Source organism: Equus asinus, chromosome 19, assembly GCF_041296235.1.
Source record: "Equus asinus isolate D_3611 breed Donkey chromosome 19, EquAss-T2T_v2, whole genome shotgun sequence".
NCBI classification, from domain to species: domain Eukaryota; kingdom Metazoa; phylum Chordata; class Mammalia; order Perissodactyla; family Equidae; genus Equus; species Equus asinus.
In genome coordinates, this window is record NC_091808.1 from 1,197,091 (window position 1) to 1,211,089 (window position 13,999).

General features: G+C 47.1%; 1 protein-coding gene across 8 annotated transcripts in view; it reads right to left on the bottom strand.

Moving 5' to 3' along the window:
* The window catches only part of FARP2 (FERM, ARH/RhoGEF and pleckstrin domain protein 2), a 109,310-nt gene that overhangs the window by 24,592 nt on the left and 70,719 nt on the right, over positions 1 to 13,999 (bottom strand). For all 8 annotated transcript variants that reach the window (XM_044751501.2, XM_044751500.2, XM_044751498.2 and 5 more), the window contains 2 exons: positions 11,714 to 11,969; positions 201 to 379 (listed from right to left, as the gene is read on the bottom strand). In XM_044751501.2, coding sequence (XP_044607436.2) covers positions 201 to 379; positions 11,714 to 11,969 — 435 coding nt within the window. The remainder of the gene's footprint in view (positions 1 to 200; positions 380 to 11,713; positions 11,970 to 13,999) is intronic.

A 13,999-nucleotide genomic window follows, 5' to 3' on the forward strand; every position in this document is an offset into this window, starting at 1 on the left:
TGTCTTCGAGCAAGGCTCCTGAAGAGTCCCAGGTGATGGGAGGGTCGTGGGAAGGGATCTCACCGGGGGAGCCAGCCCACCATCCCTGAGTGGGAGCCTGGGCACAGAGCCCCCGCCTGCCCTCAGGCTTCCCAGCCCAGAAAGAAGTTTACAAACACAGGCCCCCCAGCAGCAAGCCCTCTGCTGGGGGCGGGGCCCACCTTGTGCTTTGGCTCTTCCTCGTCGTCCATCCTGGCTCCGCCAGCGTTGCTAAGGACAGGGCTCAGGAGGGGAGACGAGCCCTGCTCAGCTGGGCCCAGAGTCACCTGAAACGCGGGGCTCAGGCTCAGCGGGCTCTTCTGGGTGGAGGGAGAAGGCTGAGGACTCTCCATGGTCAGGCCTGGAATTGAACAGGGTGGGGGATGGAGTGAGACATGAGAAAGGGCTATGAGGCTGACCAGACACCACCACATTCCTCACCACGCATTAGATGACATTAGCCTGACACGGCCACTTGGCACTTTCTGGAAAATGTGTAAATAAGGCCGCTAGCACATGTGATTCTCAATGTGACATAAAGTGAAAATGAAAACAGGTTGATGGCTGATCAATCCGATTTTGCAGAGAGCAACCACAGATGGTTTGGACCCCCCAGGACTCTGTGCTTCTAGGGGTTTCTCTAGATGATAAAAATACGCAGCACAAGACTGAGAAGAAGGCACAACCAGGGAGGGGGGCCCTTCTGTGTGCACAGAAGGAAAGGCCTATCTGTGGAGGTTAGAGACATGAGATATCACACCAATGCTTACATCTGAAAAAAAAAATGGCCAGTATCATTAATCATTCATTAAAAACACTGGATCATATAAAATTACTCCACTCATCATACTGTTTTCCACTTCCTTGAAGTTTTCATTAACAAGGATTTTATTTTGGTTTTCTAGAATTATACCACAAAAGTAATTAGTACTTAGTTTCCCTCCTTAAAACATTGTTCGCTTTTTACTGGAGAGAAGCCAAAATTTTGGCCTAGTTCTAAGGTGGCTAGTGATGAGGTATATACTGTCATAAACTTTGTAATAAGGAAACTTTCTTACTATTTTTTTAATTCTCAAAGGTTTGTTTCTCATGTTGTTCTATGGGAAATCGGTAACTATTAAATCCCAAATTTTAAAGATACCTTTAAAGCAGAGTTTTACAGGAGGAATTTAACAGCTGTTTAAAAGCTATTTAAGGCAAAAATTTACCTTCGATTTCCAAACGTATAATGTTTTAACACCCAAACTACCATTATTTCTAACCACGATTAAGTCAGCTTACAAAATGCGGGAATAGTAGTAACTTGACTTGAACCCGTGCTGTCTCCTTATTCCACCCACAATGGCATCAAAATAAGACTCTCTTATATCAAGGTCAGAGACTTCAAATGTAGTCGACTGCAATGACAAGTTTATAGAACCAAAACTTGGTTTTTTAGCCTAAAACAGGTAAGTGTGTAGGAAGGTTAGCACAGAGGAACTTCTCGGAGAACCCGCGACATGCCGATTTCCCGCCCCCTGGGCTGGCAGAAGCAGCTGAACTAGTTAGCCCTCCAACGTGGCCTGAGGCTGGAGGGGGAAGTCCTTATTTTCACATTGACAAATTCCGAGCTCTGCAAAGACCACAGTTTGCTCTTGGGGACGCACCCAGGTGCTTCTGGAGATGAACTATCAACGCTATGATGGCAGCGCTTTCCTCTGGAATTCCTTACAACTAGATGGATTTAAAACACAAGGAAACATTCATTGACATTAGAAAACCTGAGCAACGCAAGAACATGAAACTATTAGCAGTTTATTAGAATTTGCTTTTATTACACATTTAAAATATGCTAAGCAACCTTAAAATAACAGAAAATTCCTACACCCTTCTCCCCCCACTCCAAGGTACATGGACTTGGTCACTTTTGAAAGGATCAAACTGGAACTGAGAACTCTGTGCTAGTCCCTTGAGCATGGATTACTCCCTATGTAGAGAAAGGGCATGTTTCCAAAGATGAGCTATTTAGGATTCGCACTCCAAAATCCTTTTTGTCCCCAATAAGCCCAGAACTGCATAATGATGTACCTTTACACGATGAAAATAAAAAACAAAAAAAAGTCAAGAAGCTACTAATAACTTATCTACTTATTCTTCACAATTGTGTTGTTCAAGGTGTGAAAGCCAAGATGTTTTACACTCGATTATGAAAATAAGTTCACTGTTTTACTCTTGTGTCTTCCAGCACCCCATACAGCACTTCCCTTGAAGACGGACAGCCCCGCAGCAAGTTACTGGTGGTGAGGCTACCAAAAATTTGTGGCAAAACTTGACTTTATTTTTAAAGAGCAGAAGGTGAAACTTGAGGAGATGGTGTTACCACTGGAGCATCATATGACAAGCTCTGTGATCTGTTGGGGTTGGCAAACAGGCCACAGCCAAGGCAGGTACTGGGGCCATCAAATTAGAAAACAGCCTCCCTGGGGGGCTGGTGCACAGCGGTTAAGTTCGTGGGCTCCGCTTCGGCAGCTGAGGGGTTTGCCGGTTCAGATCCTGGGCGCAGACCTACACACTCCTTATTAGGCCATGCCGTGGCAGGCGTCCCACATATAAAGTAGAGGAAGATGGGCACAGATGTTAGCTCAGGGCCAGTCTTACTTAGCAAAAAGAGGAGGATTCGGAGCAGATAGCTCAGGGTTAATCTTCCTCAAAAAAAAAAAAAGAGGACACAACTTCTAATCAACAACCCCTCGGTAAAGAATTTGCAGAGGAAAGGAGACCCCCCCCTTTCAGAATAGACTCATTTGGAATAAATCACAGGTTCTAGGGAGGTGAAAATTCATCATTTGACATCATTATAGGTACTTCACAAAAATCGTCAACTCACAATTTAGTGAATAGATTAAAAAGTACGACAAACTGCCATTAAACATTTGTTTTTATTAAATCTGTCAGCTACAGCAAAATGTTATAAGTCATACCTACTTTATATAAACACAGATCCTACAAGACAAAGTAAATAAACCTGTGGGGAGATATTTTTTCAAGCAAGTGGCAGTAAACGTGTAACCTGTCTACACTCGAGGCTCTTTGACTGTGCGCCCACATGTCCCCGTGCCCTATCCTGTGTGGGCCACCGTCTTCCTCCTGCGTGTGTGAGGTCACTAATGCATATGCTCCACATCAGGAAAACAAGTGTGGGGCCGTGGCCCTGCAGGCATGCTCTCCAGAAGTGACGTCAGCGCAGTGCGAGCTCTGCTCTTCTGGCCTGTGCTGAAGTGAAAGGGCTCTGCGCTCAGTGCTCCCTGCCTTAGAAAGTCCTGCTGATGCTGGCAATGCATATTGGAGCACATGGCTAACAGGCAGATGTCTTAAGAAGCTTTAAAATGCCTCATCAAGCGTAGGTACCATAGAATATCTTTAGCCTTAAACCGACATGGTAAAGAATTAATCTTAAATATTTGTAAAAACAGACCGCTGTGTCCAAGGTCCTCTCCTGAAAAGCAGCCAGAAAGATTCAATGTCGTTCTGAGTGGCCGGAGGCCCTGCTGTAGAAGCCACTTACGCACAAAGGTGGTGCTTCGCCATCTCACCACGGTATCAAGAATGACCGATTCTTCTACTTGTAGACAAGGAATTTTTGGAAATTCTTCAGTTTCTAAAATTAAATTATTAGAACTTGATAGACACAAGTGGTAGTTATGTTTTACTGCGCTCCCTGTTTCTGCTGGAGTGGATCACACGCTGTCCACCAAGTGTTCACAGACGGGCTCCGTCCTCAAAGCTGCATGTTACAAGGTTTGGCTGTCTTCAAAACCGCTTAAAATTTAGAACTCTTACTTCAAACTGTCAATGAGCAACTATGGCAAAGGATTTTCTTCGGAGTCTTCTTTATTTCCCCAAATTCCTAAATATTCACTTTTGAAATATCATTTTAAGAAGCCAGGATTATACTTCAGTGCTCATCTTGACTTTATTCATCTAACTCGGTGACAAAAGATAAATATCACATTTAGAGGAAAAGTTAAGCTTACCTTTATTTCATACCTTTAAATTCTCTGCTTTAAAATTCTATAAAAACAATCTTGAAAATTTTTGCCTAATAGGGAGGAAGAATCAGCTGCAGTTTGGAAAATTCAAGGTGAAGTTTGAAGGTGTAAGATCTGGGAACTCCTTCTTTGAACAACAGCTTGAACAATGGATCACTGAACCCATAAGAAAAGGAAAAAGCTGAACTGTCTAAAGAACCCAGGTAAACGTGAGCTTAATGAGCTGGCATAAAACTGTTTCTTGCTCCATTTTTGGACCAGGATGTCATGAGTCATTTTTACACAAAATCTGGCTCAAAAATAAGAGTAGGAGGTAGAAAAATGGCTAATGCCGAGGGGTCCAAGCACCAGTTCATCTCTTACTGTGTATTCTCGCAGAGTTCACCTCCTGCTCATCTTCTCCGTCTACGAAGGGCAGGTAAGAATCTGACAGGCATTGCACCCTTTTCATAGGGCCATGAGGCTTACATGAAGCGACACCCACAAAACTTTGAGGGGTGCCTGGCACTCAGGGGCCACGAGGTAGTCGTGGAAGCGGCTGTGGTTACCTGGAGTTCAGAGGGTGGCATCAATATGCACGGCGCTCCCAAGAAGCATTTTTCAGAGTTTTTTCTTTTGTTTTGTTCTAAATAAACAAGACTCTATCCTTAAGAAAAACCAGCGTCCTAACCTACAGCCCAGCCACACTTTGGGCTATTTGTCTGCATTAGCGCCTGCCAGGTGTGGGTCTTCTCCCTGCGTGCACACACATGGGTGGTCCAGGGCACCCTGCATCTTTATTCTAATAAGTGAGACATTTTGTCTAAAACTGAGAAGCTGTGACTTATGGATCTTCTCAACTACTAGAGCAAGGGAGGCAGGGTCCTCAAAACAACCATTCAAATAAACGAAAAAGTCTGTAGGTGATGTTCAGTTAGGAAAGAAGTGGAATTTGAATTAACATACTTCAAATATAAAGGCCATCTAGTTCTTACCCTCCTAACCGGTCAACCTGTACATCTAGTAGAGAGATGCTTTTGAGCAGTTTCTTGAAATCTGGCTTTATCATTGAGGTTCCTCCTCAGGGGATGCTCCTGCTCATGTCACCACTTCATCCCTGAGCAGAGACGCTGGGCAGTGGTGGCATCAGTCAGAGAGCAGGGCGAGTGTGACATGGAAGAGAACTGATGCTCTTGTCATTCCCTATCCTCTCCTCTAGGTGGGGAAGTGACCCCCCTGCAGGGTTCTGGGGAGTTTGTGCTGACACCATGACGCCCTGCTCCGGTGTGTGGCAGAGCACAGATGCTGAGCTCCAGGAGGAGCACGCTGCCAGGTGCCTCCCACCCCCTGGCCACACTGGGTGCCAGGCACCTTGAAACCCCAGGGAGGAAACCAGCACCTCGCCCCGCCCAGGTCCCTCTGCTGCACCGAGTACCCCGGGGGGAGGGGGAGAGACCTGTTTTTACAAGGCTTGCTGCAGCCACTGTCCAGGAGGTGGGGGCAGTATCACATACGCTCCCAGACCTGAGCGGGGCTGGAGAGGCATGAACAGTTCTGTGGAGGAAGCGGAAAGCTTGTGTTGGCCGAGTGGGAAACCCAAGTTCAGAGCTGGAGTGAAGACCTGTTCAGAATCTGAGCAGCTGCTACACTTTGGGTCAGGATTTTATAGGGTAGGTCCTAGCTGACTAGGGAAAACAGGTGGTAGTGTTCTCTTTCAGAATCAAGAAGCCACCAGCATGTGTTCTGTGTACAGTACAAGCCCAAGGACTACGTGGATCATCCCCAACACTGCAAACAGTGCTGCCCCAGCCAGCGCCTCAGAGGCTGGGTGTGGGCCCAGAGCAGCAGACCACAGGCTCACCTACATCCACCTCTGCACGCTGGCCACATGGGCCACATCAGGTCCCCCGAGCAGAAAGCACGGAAAGAGAGCTAACACCGAGAAAAAGGAGGCGCCTTCCCCTGTGGCCCCGACAGCATCGCCATCCACACCTGAAGTCAGACAATCTGGACGAGCGTCATGGTGCCTACTGTTGCTCAGACGCCTATGAAGTGAGAGAGACGTCAGTGAAGAGGAAAAAAAAATACGTAGTTGCTTCAAGGATTCATTTAATATGCAAAATAATCTTTAATTTATGTAAATAAAAACTATAAGCAAGTAGTGGGAAATAAAGCGAAAAATCCCATTTAAAAATTCACAGTGGATATTTCCTTATTTTATTGAATAAACAATTAAAAAATTCTGAATTAGTACATATCTGCAAATTTATAAATGGCAATTTCAGTGGAAAACAAATTTATAAGTACCACAAACCAGGCAACATAAATGTCTCTTTAAAGAATGAACCAGTTCAAACGCATAAGGAAATGCCAGTTCCTGTCCTCTTCATTTCCTAGGGGCCTGCAGACGCCTTCACGCAAAGACAGCACTAGGGACACTTCAGGCATGGGCTGCTGCGTGCAGAGGGGCCGACAGTGGCCACCTGTGACAAGCTCTGTAACTTCAGGACAATGGCCAAAGCAAAACCCAGCAGAGCGACCCTGTGCCCTTGAGAAGAGATACTAAAATTCTCAACTTTAAGTGCCCGAGAAAACCTTAACATTTTTGTTCTAGCAATGGATTCCTTTTTGACATTCCATAACAGGGAGGGAATAAGCATACCTTGAAGGCACAGGAATTGGGATCAAATGTCATGTAACACATGGGGACATGGTTCACGTGCTAGGTGTGTGCACCACGGGATCATAACCACAGCACGCATGATGCTTCCAATTACTCCTTCGGGACAGCCGATGCTGGAGGAACGTGCATTGAAAATCAAGAGACACTTGTACACCAAAGCAACTAAAAAGGACTTTGCAAAATGACAAGAATAGGGATGACTTAACCAACAGGTTTTAAGATTTTTCATATTAAACTTTTTTTGGTCTACTATTTTTATAGCCCACTCCTCTATCATTACTACTATTTTTAAAACATATGTTAACTGAAAAGGGGAATCCTAACCTAACTCCATACTTAGAGAATTTCTTTCTAATATAAAAAAGGCACACATTAATATCCAATGATTTAAAAACTACACAGTACACACCATTACCTACTTTAGTGCAGTCAATCTTACTAATATGAAACTGTACTGTTGTTAGACTTTAAATACTCATATACTGGATTATGTAAAATACCTGGACTTTGGAAACTTAAATACAAAAATAGACTCGATAACTAATAAAAATAAATATTCTACCTCAGACAGAGTGTATGATTAAAGGCGGACTGAATGGGGGCAACGGGCCCTGCCTGCTGGGGGCCTTGCCATGTGGACTGCTGCAGGGCTTCTGTCAGCTGGCTGCCCAGCACACCTGGCTGCGTCAGGGCTGGTGGGAGAGCCTCTCCTGTTGGATGTAAGGCTAAGAAGAGCAACAGGTTAAGGAAAACTGTCAACACTTTGCAGGCACTTTTCAACTACACATTCTCAGCAAACTGGCTCCCAGGCTAAGAAGTGCTGGTTATGAGTCTGCAAATGTCATTCAACTTCAAACATTTATCCTGTAATCCAGGTCTTCCTGGAATCCACCCTCCCAAACCCTGCATAGGACACAGGCTTTCGAAGAAAATGTGATCAGAACAACAGCCACGGCATACGGAAGAAAGCCTAATGCTGGCTCAGGGGATGGTGGCCCCAATCTGAACTGTCCTGGGTATTTTCATCTTTATTATAAACCATCTCTCACTAAGATAAAAGAGAACAATGTCACTGCTTAAGCTACCTGCTACAAGGGGAAAGACATGATTGGTAGTAGGAAGTGTCATCCTTCGGGCTCCCTTTCCCCCGGCTTCTAAGGAATTCCCTCTGGGTGGGGGTTACAGCCCACTCAAAAGTGAAAGGGGAAGGAGGGCCGTGACAGCAACTCCAGAGAAAGCCACAGCTGATTTTTAAATAAACCATTTCATTATAAAGGAAAAGCTGTAAACTAAAAAATATTATGAACACTCTGGAAAAGGACAGCTATTCAAAATTTCTCCAGATCTTGCCCAAAAGCTAAACCTGAATTTAAAAATAACACCTTCTCCAGCAGCGTCCACCAAGCGTCTAGGAAGCTCTGGAGCAGCGCTGTCCCACGTGGAGGCACCAGCCACGCAGGGCTGTGGGAACGTGGCTGGGGTAAGCGAGGGGTGAGTGCTCAGTGGGCAGCACAGCTCCAGGCCCAGCCTTGGAGGTACAGAGGCCTGAGGGGCAGGCAGACAAGAGCACAGGCGGCCGACTGTGGGACACAAGGCAGGACCAGTGGCCCAGGTTCTTCCACAGGCCACTGTATGAAAGGGGGGTCTTCTGAATGAAAGGAGCCTTAGGAGCTATGGCAGGCAGATGCAGTGAGCAGACTGTGTTTGGGTCCTGACTTGAACAAATCGAACATTAACAGGCACTTGGACAACTGGCCAGATGGAAGCAATACATCCTCAGTGTTAGATGACACCAAGAGATTACTAGTTCTGTATGACGACGTCTGTGAGGGGCTGCGTCAGAAGGTGTCCTTCTGCTTCAGAGACACATGCAGAGATTCTGTGGAGAGTCGTGAGCATGCCAGGGACCCACTTTAAAATACTACAGCAGCAGAACAGAGCAGAAGGAAGGGGTGGCGGGTGCCAGGTGTTCGAGCATTGGCAGCGCTGAGTCGGGGGAGGAGGCATTCTCTGCCCCCCGCAGCCCCGGCTGCTCCAGGAGTGGGCACCCAGCCCGGCAGCAGAGCTGGCTCAAACCCACCCACATCTGACCTGCTGCCCAGACACTAGGGTTGGTTCCCTTAAAACAGAGAGAGGACACTTGTTAGTTCCGAGCGTCACCAGGCACATTCATTAGGCAACATGGACAGAGAGAGGCAGCCCCCAAATGACTACCAAGGTTTAGGAGAAGCTCTTCAAATGTGACATATATTAACTTCTCCACACCACAAACCCCAGGTTTGTCTTTTGTGACACAAAGGGAAAAACAAAATGCCTAGAACACACTCTCCTACTCAGTGATTCCTGACTATAGCCCATTTACCACGAGCCCTTCCACCACAGGCACACAATCTCGTCACAGATGTCAGTCAGCCAGCACGAAATTGTATCCAAATGCCTCCGGAGTGCCGAGGAGGCAGGTCTGAAGAGGAAGGGATGGACAGCAGTGACCGCACACGTTGTGGCCCAGGCCCGTGGACCAGCACACGGAGAAGGCTGCAGGCTGTGGTGCAGGTTTAAGGCAGCTACAGACGTGGAAGTGCTTTCAGCCCAAACCCCTGCTGGTAGCCAACCTACGCCAATGAGGAAAGAGAGGCTGAGCCTGGCACGAGGACTCTGGCAGCTGAGGCACTTGAGCACGGGTGAGCACGACAGCTAATGCACCCTGGCAGAGGACGAGGGCCTTGCACAGGACAAGGTACCACAGGACACTCAGGAAGAAATGAACCTCTAAACACTGTATTCTCTAGCAGGTAAGGCCAGAAAGGATAAGCAAAGGCCCAAAAAATAAAACCTAATCCGTGGTCTCGTCCGACAAATTCTACAGTGTTTGTGCAGGGCCTATGTGGGTCCAGTACTCGTGGGGGTGCTGGGCTGCACAGCAATGGCTTCGTTTCTCCCCTGGTGTCCACAGACGGACACACCCAGGCTGTGCTGTGAGCACCAGCCCCGACTCCAAGAGTGGGGCAGACCTCAGCACCGAGGGCGTCCCTGCACCGGGGCACGGCCACCTCAGCCAGTCTGTGCACGCGACCTTTCCCACTCCCTTGGGACGGACGATGCCCATGGCAGGGTCTGTCAGAAACTAGTGACTGCGTATCACAAACCACCTCACCTAAAAGAAACAACATTCATAAGAAAGAATGAGCACGCAGCCCCTCGCCGTCTGGGGTGTTCCTGGGGTGCTTACCCTTTTTAGGGAAGAACCCACTCCCTCAGTCCAAAGTAAACGGTTCTCTGGTCTGAGCTTACACTACAAATCTCAAGGCAATCAGTGTACCTGGTTCTGCTTTTTCTGTTACCAAATAGCTATTACACCTCCTATTAACCTGGATAGAAGAAAGTTCAAACTTACGCTGCCTTTAAACCAATGCCTCTCCAAGTGCACTCTCTAAACACAGCCCCCTTTCTGGGTCTACAGGCACTAATGGGACGATGCCTTTGGCACTGAGACACCCTGGGCAGTCCCAGGGATCCTGCCGTGAGCCGCTGAAGACCACGGCATGCAGGAGGCTGCGGCCTCCACCGCCTTTCCCAGGACTTGGGTCCTGTGGGGCTTACTCGAGACTGTGCAGTGGCTGTACACATTAAACAAAACCTCCGTCCTCAGGAATCACGGGCCGCGTGCCTCATCTTAAAAAGCAGCAGTAGGCATAATACACATGTTCTATTAAAGACCAACATGAATCAGAACTGTGTAACATTCAAAATGTTCAGCACCAGTTTTTAGTTAAATCAAAGCATGTGCCAAAAAAATAAAGCTGCAAAGACTAATTTATCAGCCACCCCAGGAGGACTAGCTGGAACTATGCATCCATTTTAAACATGATGCAGAATTTTTAACATCATTCCAAGTGAAAGTTTCAATTCTTTGACATTCAAAACAGAATAATCAACCAGAGAATTAGGAAAAAAGAAGAATATCTAGGCACAAACACAAAATCACTCTCTCTGTCTAAAGCCAACAATTGGAGCTCTCACTGCAGAGTGAGTGGTCATCCTGTGAGGGGGCCTGGGCGTGCTCAAGATGGGTTTTTATCTGTCTGCTCTCCTGGAGTCAAATTCTTTACATTATTCTGCAAATCGAAAATGACTCTCTCTCCAGCTGTCTGTGCAAAAGGGTTGCTGAAGAAAAGGCTCACGTCTAGGGGGGCTGGGGCCTCAGAGCCCCAGGAGTCTGTGTCTGTGCTGCTCGAGTCCTCGGCCGTGGTGGGCGGGTAGCTGAGCTGCTCTAACTGGTCGATGATGTCAGAGAACTGGAAGGCCGAGCTCGACTCGGAGCGGACCGAGCAGGCGGGGAAGTTGGCCATGGAGCTGGCCTCGGACTGGTTGGCTGAGCTGGGTGTGTGCACGGACAGGCCGCTGTGCAGCGGCATGTTGCTGAGGGAGCTGTTCTCAGACTGGTTGTTCCTAAGCGAGCTGGTCTCAGAGGGGCTCAGCAGGCTCTGCATCAGGCTGGCCTGTGCCTTCACCTCAAACAGCTCCGAAGTGTCTGAGGGGTGCACATTGCCACCAAAGTCACTCTCCTCCTCAAATTCAAACCCATGCTCTGCGTTCATGTGGACCGCCTCAGTAGAGTACCTGTCTGGGCTGGACTGGGCAGACCCGGGGCGGCCACACAGAGGGGCCTGCAGGGCTAAACCGCTGTAAGGGAAAGAAAATGCTTCAGAGCCTCCGGCAAAGAAAGAGATGTCTGCCGGATCATCATCTATGAACTCCTCGGACACCTGCAGCTGGGTGTTTGTCAATGTGAAAACAGCGCCCCCCCCACTGCTCTGCCGCCCACACAGGTACTCCCCCTTGGAGGGGGATGAGCCCGCGGTCAAGTCACCCTCACCACAGGCGGTTTTACCAGCAGCTCTGAGCTCCCTGCTGGCCCCCCCTGCATCTAGGTCTAAGGGGCTACCACTCTGCCCCACAGGACTGCTGGGGCTGCAACTCCTCACAACATGACACAACCCAACACCTTGACAAGGCTGGAGCGCAGGGGCCCCGGGGGGCTGGGCCCATCTCGAGTCAGGGCCTTCGGCTGCTGCTCCACTGCTCCTCTCTGCAGCTGGCCTCTTGACGTCGGCAGCCTGGGGCTCCGTTAGGGAGCCGCTGCTGTCCTTGAAATCAGGCGGGCCAGGAGGGGCCAGAGGGGAGGTAGGGACCGAATAGAAGGAGGCATTTATTGCAGATGGGGATGCAGAAGTCCTCATGCCCTCGGTGAATGAGATGCTCTGGGGATCAAAATCAAGAAAAGAAAAAAAGGAACACATAAAATTACAAATTACCATTAGAAAGTTGCAAAGAGAACTGGGCCCAAATTAGCACATTCACAGATTTCTATCACACCTTTTACAAAGAAGGGCAATTGAGCAGACTTTCCCTTTTAGAACTCAAGATTTGTAAATACAGACAGGATTTTAAAAGGACCCAGGATCACTTGTTGACAATCTCTCATAATTCCATTTTTTTCTCTTATGGCATTAAATGTTTATAGTAAAGCACATCTCCATCACTAAAACCTAGCCATGTGCACTCCCATGTCTCCTTGGCATCCCGTGTCACCTTGAAGTTGCATGAGAATGTTTCCTGAGGGCTAAAAGACAGCTAGAGAGGGAGTGAGCCGTTCCACTCAGCTCACAAGATCCTAAAGCAAAGTGCCCACAGGCGAAAAACATGCCCAAGTCCTGCGGCACTCAGCTTTCCTCCATCGGAGAGAGGGCCGCCAGGGAGCGATGGAGTGCATCAGTGCACTCACAGAGGCAGTGGAGGCCGAGGGCTCTGCCTACAATGCTCCTGGCCAATACTAGTGGCACAGGAGCCCTGAAGCATTTCCAAAGCACTGAGTAGCCCAAAGCATGAGTGAGGAGAGCTTCATGAACAGGAGGATCTGCTGGAGAGCAGTGGCCAGAGAAGTCAAGTGGCCACGCTGCATTACTGACACCCACGGTGCCCTGCACCATGTCCCCACTCACAGTCCCACACAAGGACATGGAGTGAGCCCTCTCCACTTGTTATGTCACTTCTCATGTGTCACTGAGACACAGCCATGCTTCCAGAAAACCCCATACCACACAGACACACACAACACGATTGAGAGGGTGGTAGACCAAAATACAACCAAACAGTATGGAATAACTTTCTGTGCAAGGAACAGTATGCAATACAAACAAATTCAATGATAGAATGCATAGCCACCAATGTTTTAGAAACAAAATAGTAGCTCACAATCCATAAGATTAATCTATTTTCAAATGTTTATCATATCACTTTTTCTTAATCAGTCAAGCATATTCAATATTCTTTTGTGGCTTTTAAAAGACAATATCAGAGAACTGAAAGCTTAGATGTAATTTTTAGACTATTCAGACTATTTTAGACTATAAATTTGAATGTTGTTAAAGAAACAAAAATAAATTCTGTAATTTCAATCGATTTAACAAGAAATTCCTAAATAGGAAACATATCTACAAGAGTTAAAGGATGTTTTTATTTTTAAAAAAGTTTTGGGGGCCGGCCCCGTGGCCTAGTGGTTAACTTCGCACGCTCGCTTCGGCGGCCCAGGGTTTCAGCGGTTTGGATCCTGGGTGTGGACCTAGCATCATGCATCAGGCCATGCTGAGGTGGCATCCCACATGCCACAACTAGAAGGACCCACAACTAAAATCTACAACTATGTACTGGGGGGCTTTTGGGAGAAGAAGGAAAAATAAAAAATAAAATCTTAAAAAAAAAAGTTTGGGACATATGAGCTTTAATATATGAGTTACAACTGTAGCTTCTGGAAATACTATAACAGGATAAACTACAAATTGTCGACAAAAATTACTATTGTGCAGAAATAATTTATAAATAAGAAACTATATAGCTGCATGAGGAAAGAGTTATGATATAATATTACATGAAAAGAGCTTGCATGTGGAAGTTAATAAGCAAACATGAACGGGAAGGGATTATAGTGGAGTGGACCGAAACACAGGCCACCGGGTCCCAGCACAGGGGCAAAGAACTGCTGCTATCACATTTTGGGACACTGTGGTCATGTTTTCCTATGAAGTGTTCGTGTGTGCCTGTGTGTACGTCTTTGTTTTAATATAGATGTAATCACGTCAAACACATAGAGATGTAAATTTGTCTCCTGCTTTTTACCCTTAACGTAAGAGCGAAAAATCCCACTCAGTGAATACAGCTTAACTACGTAAATCACTTCCTTAAGCAGGCATTTAACACTGCTTCAAGCTTATATAAAAGTAATATTCACTCA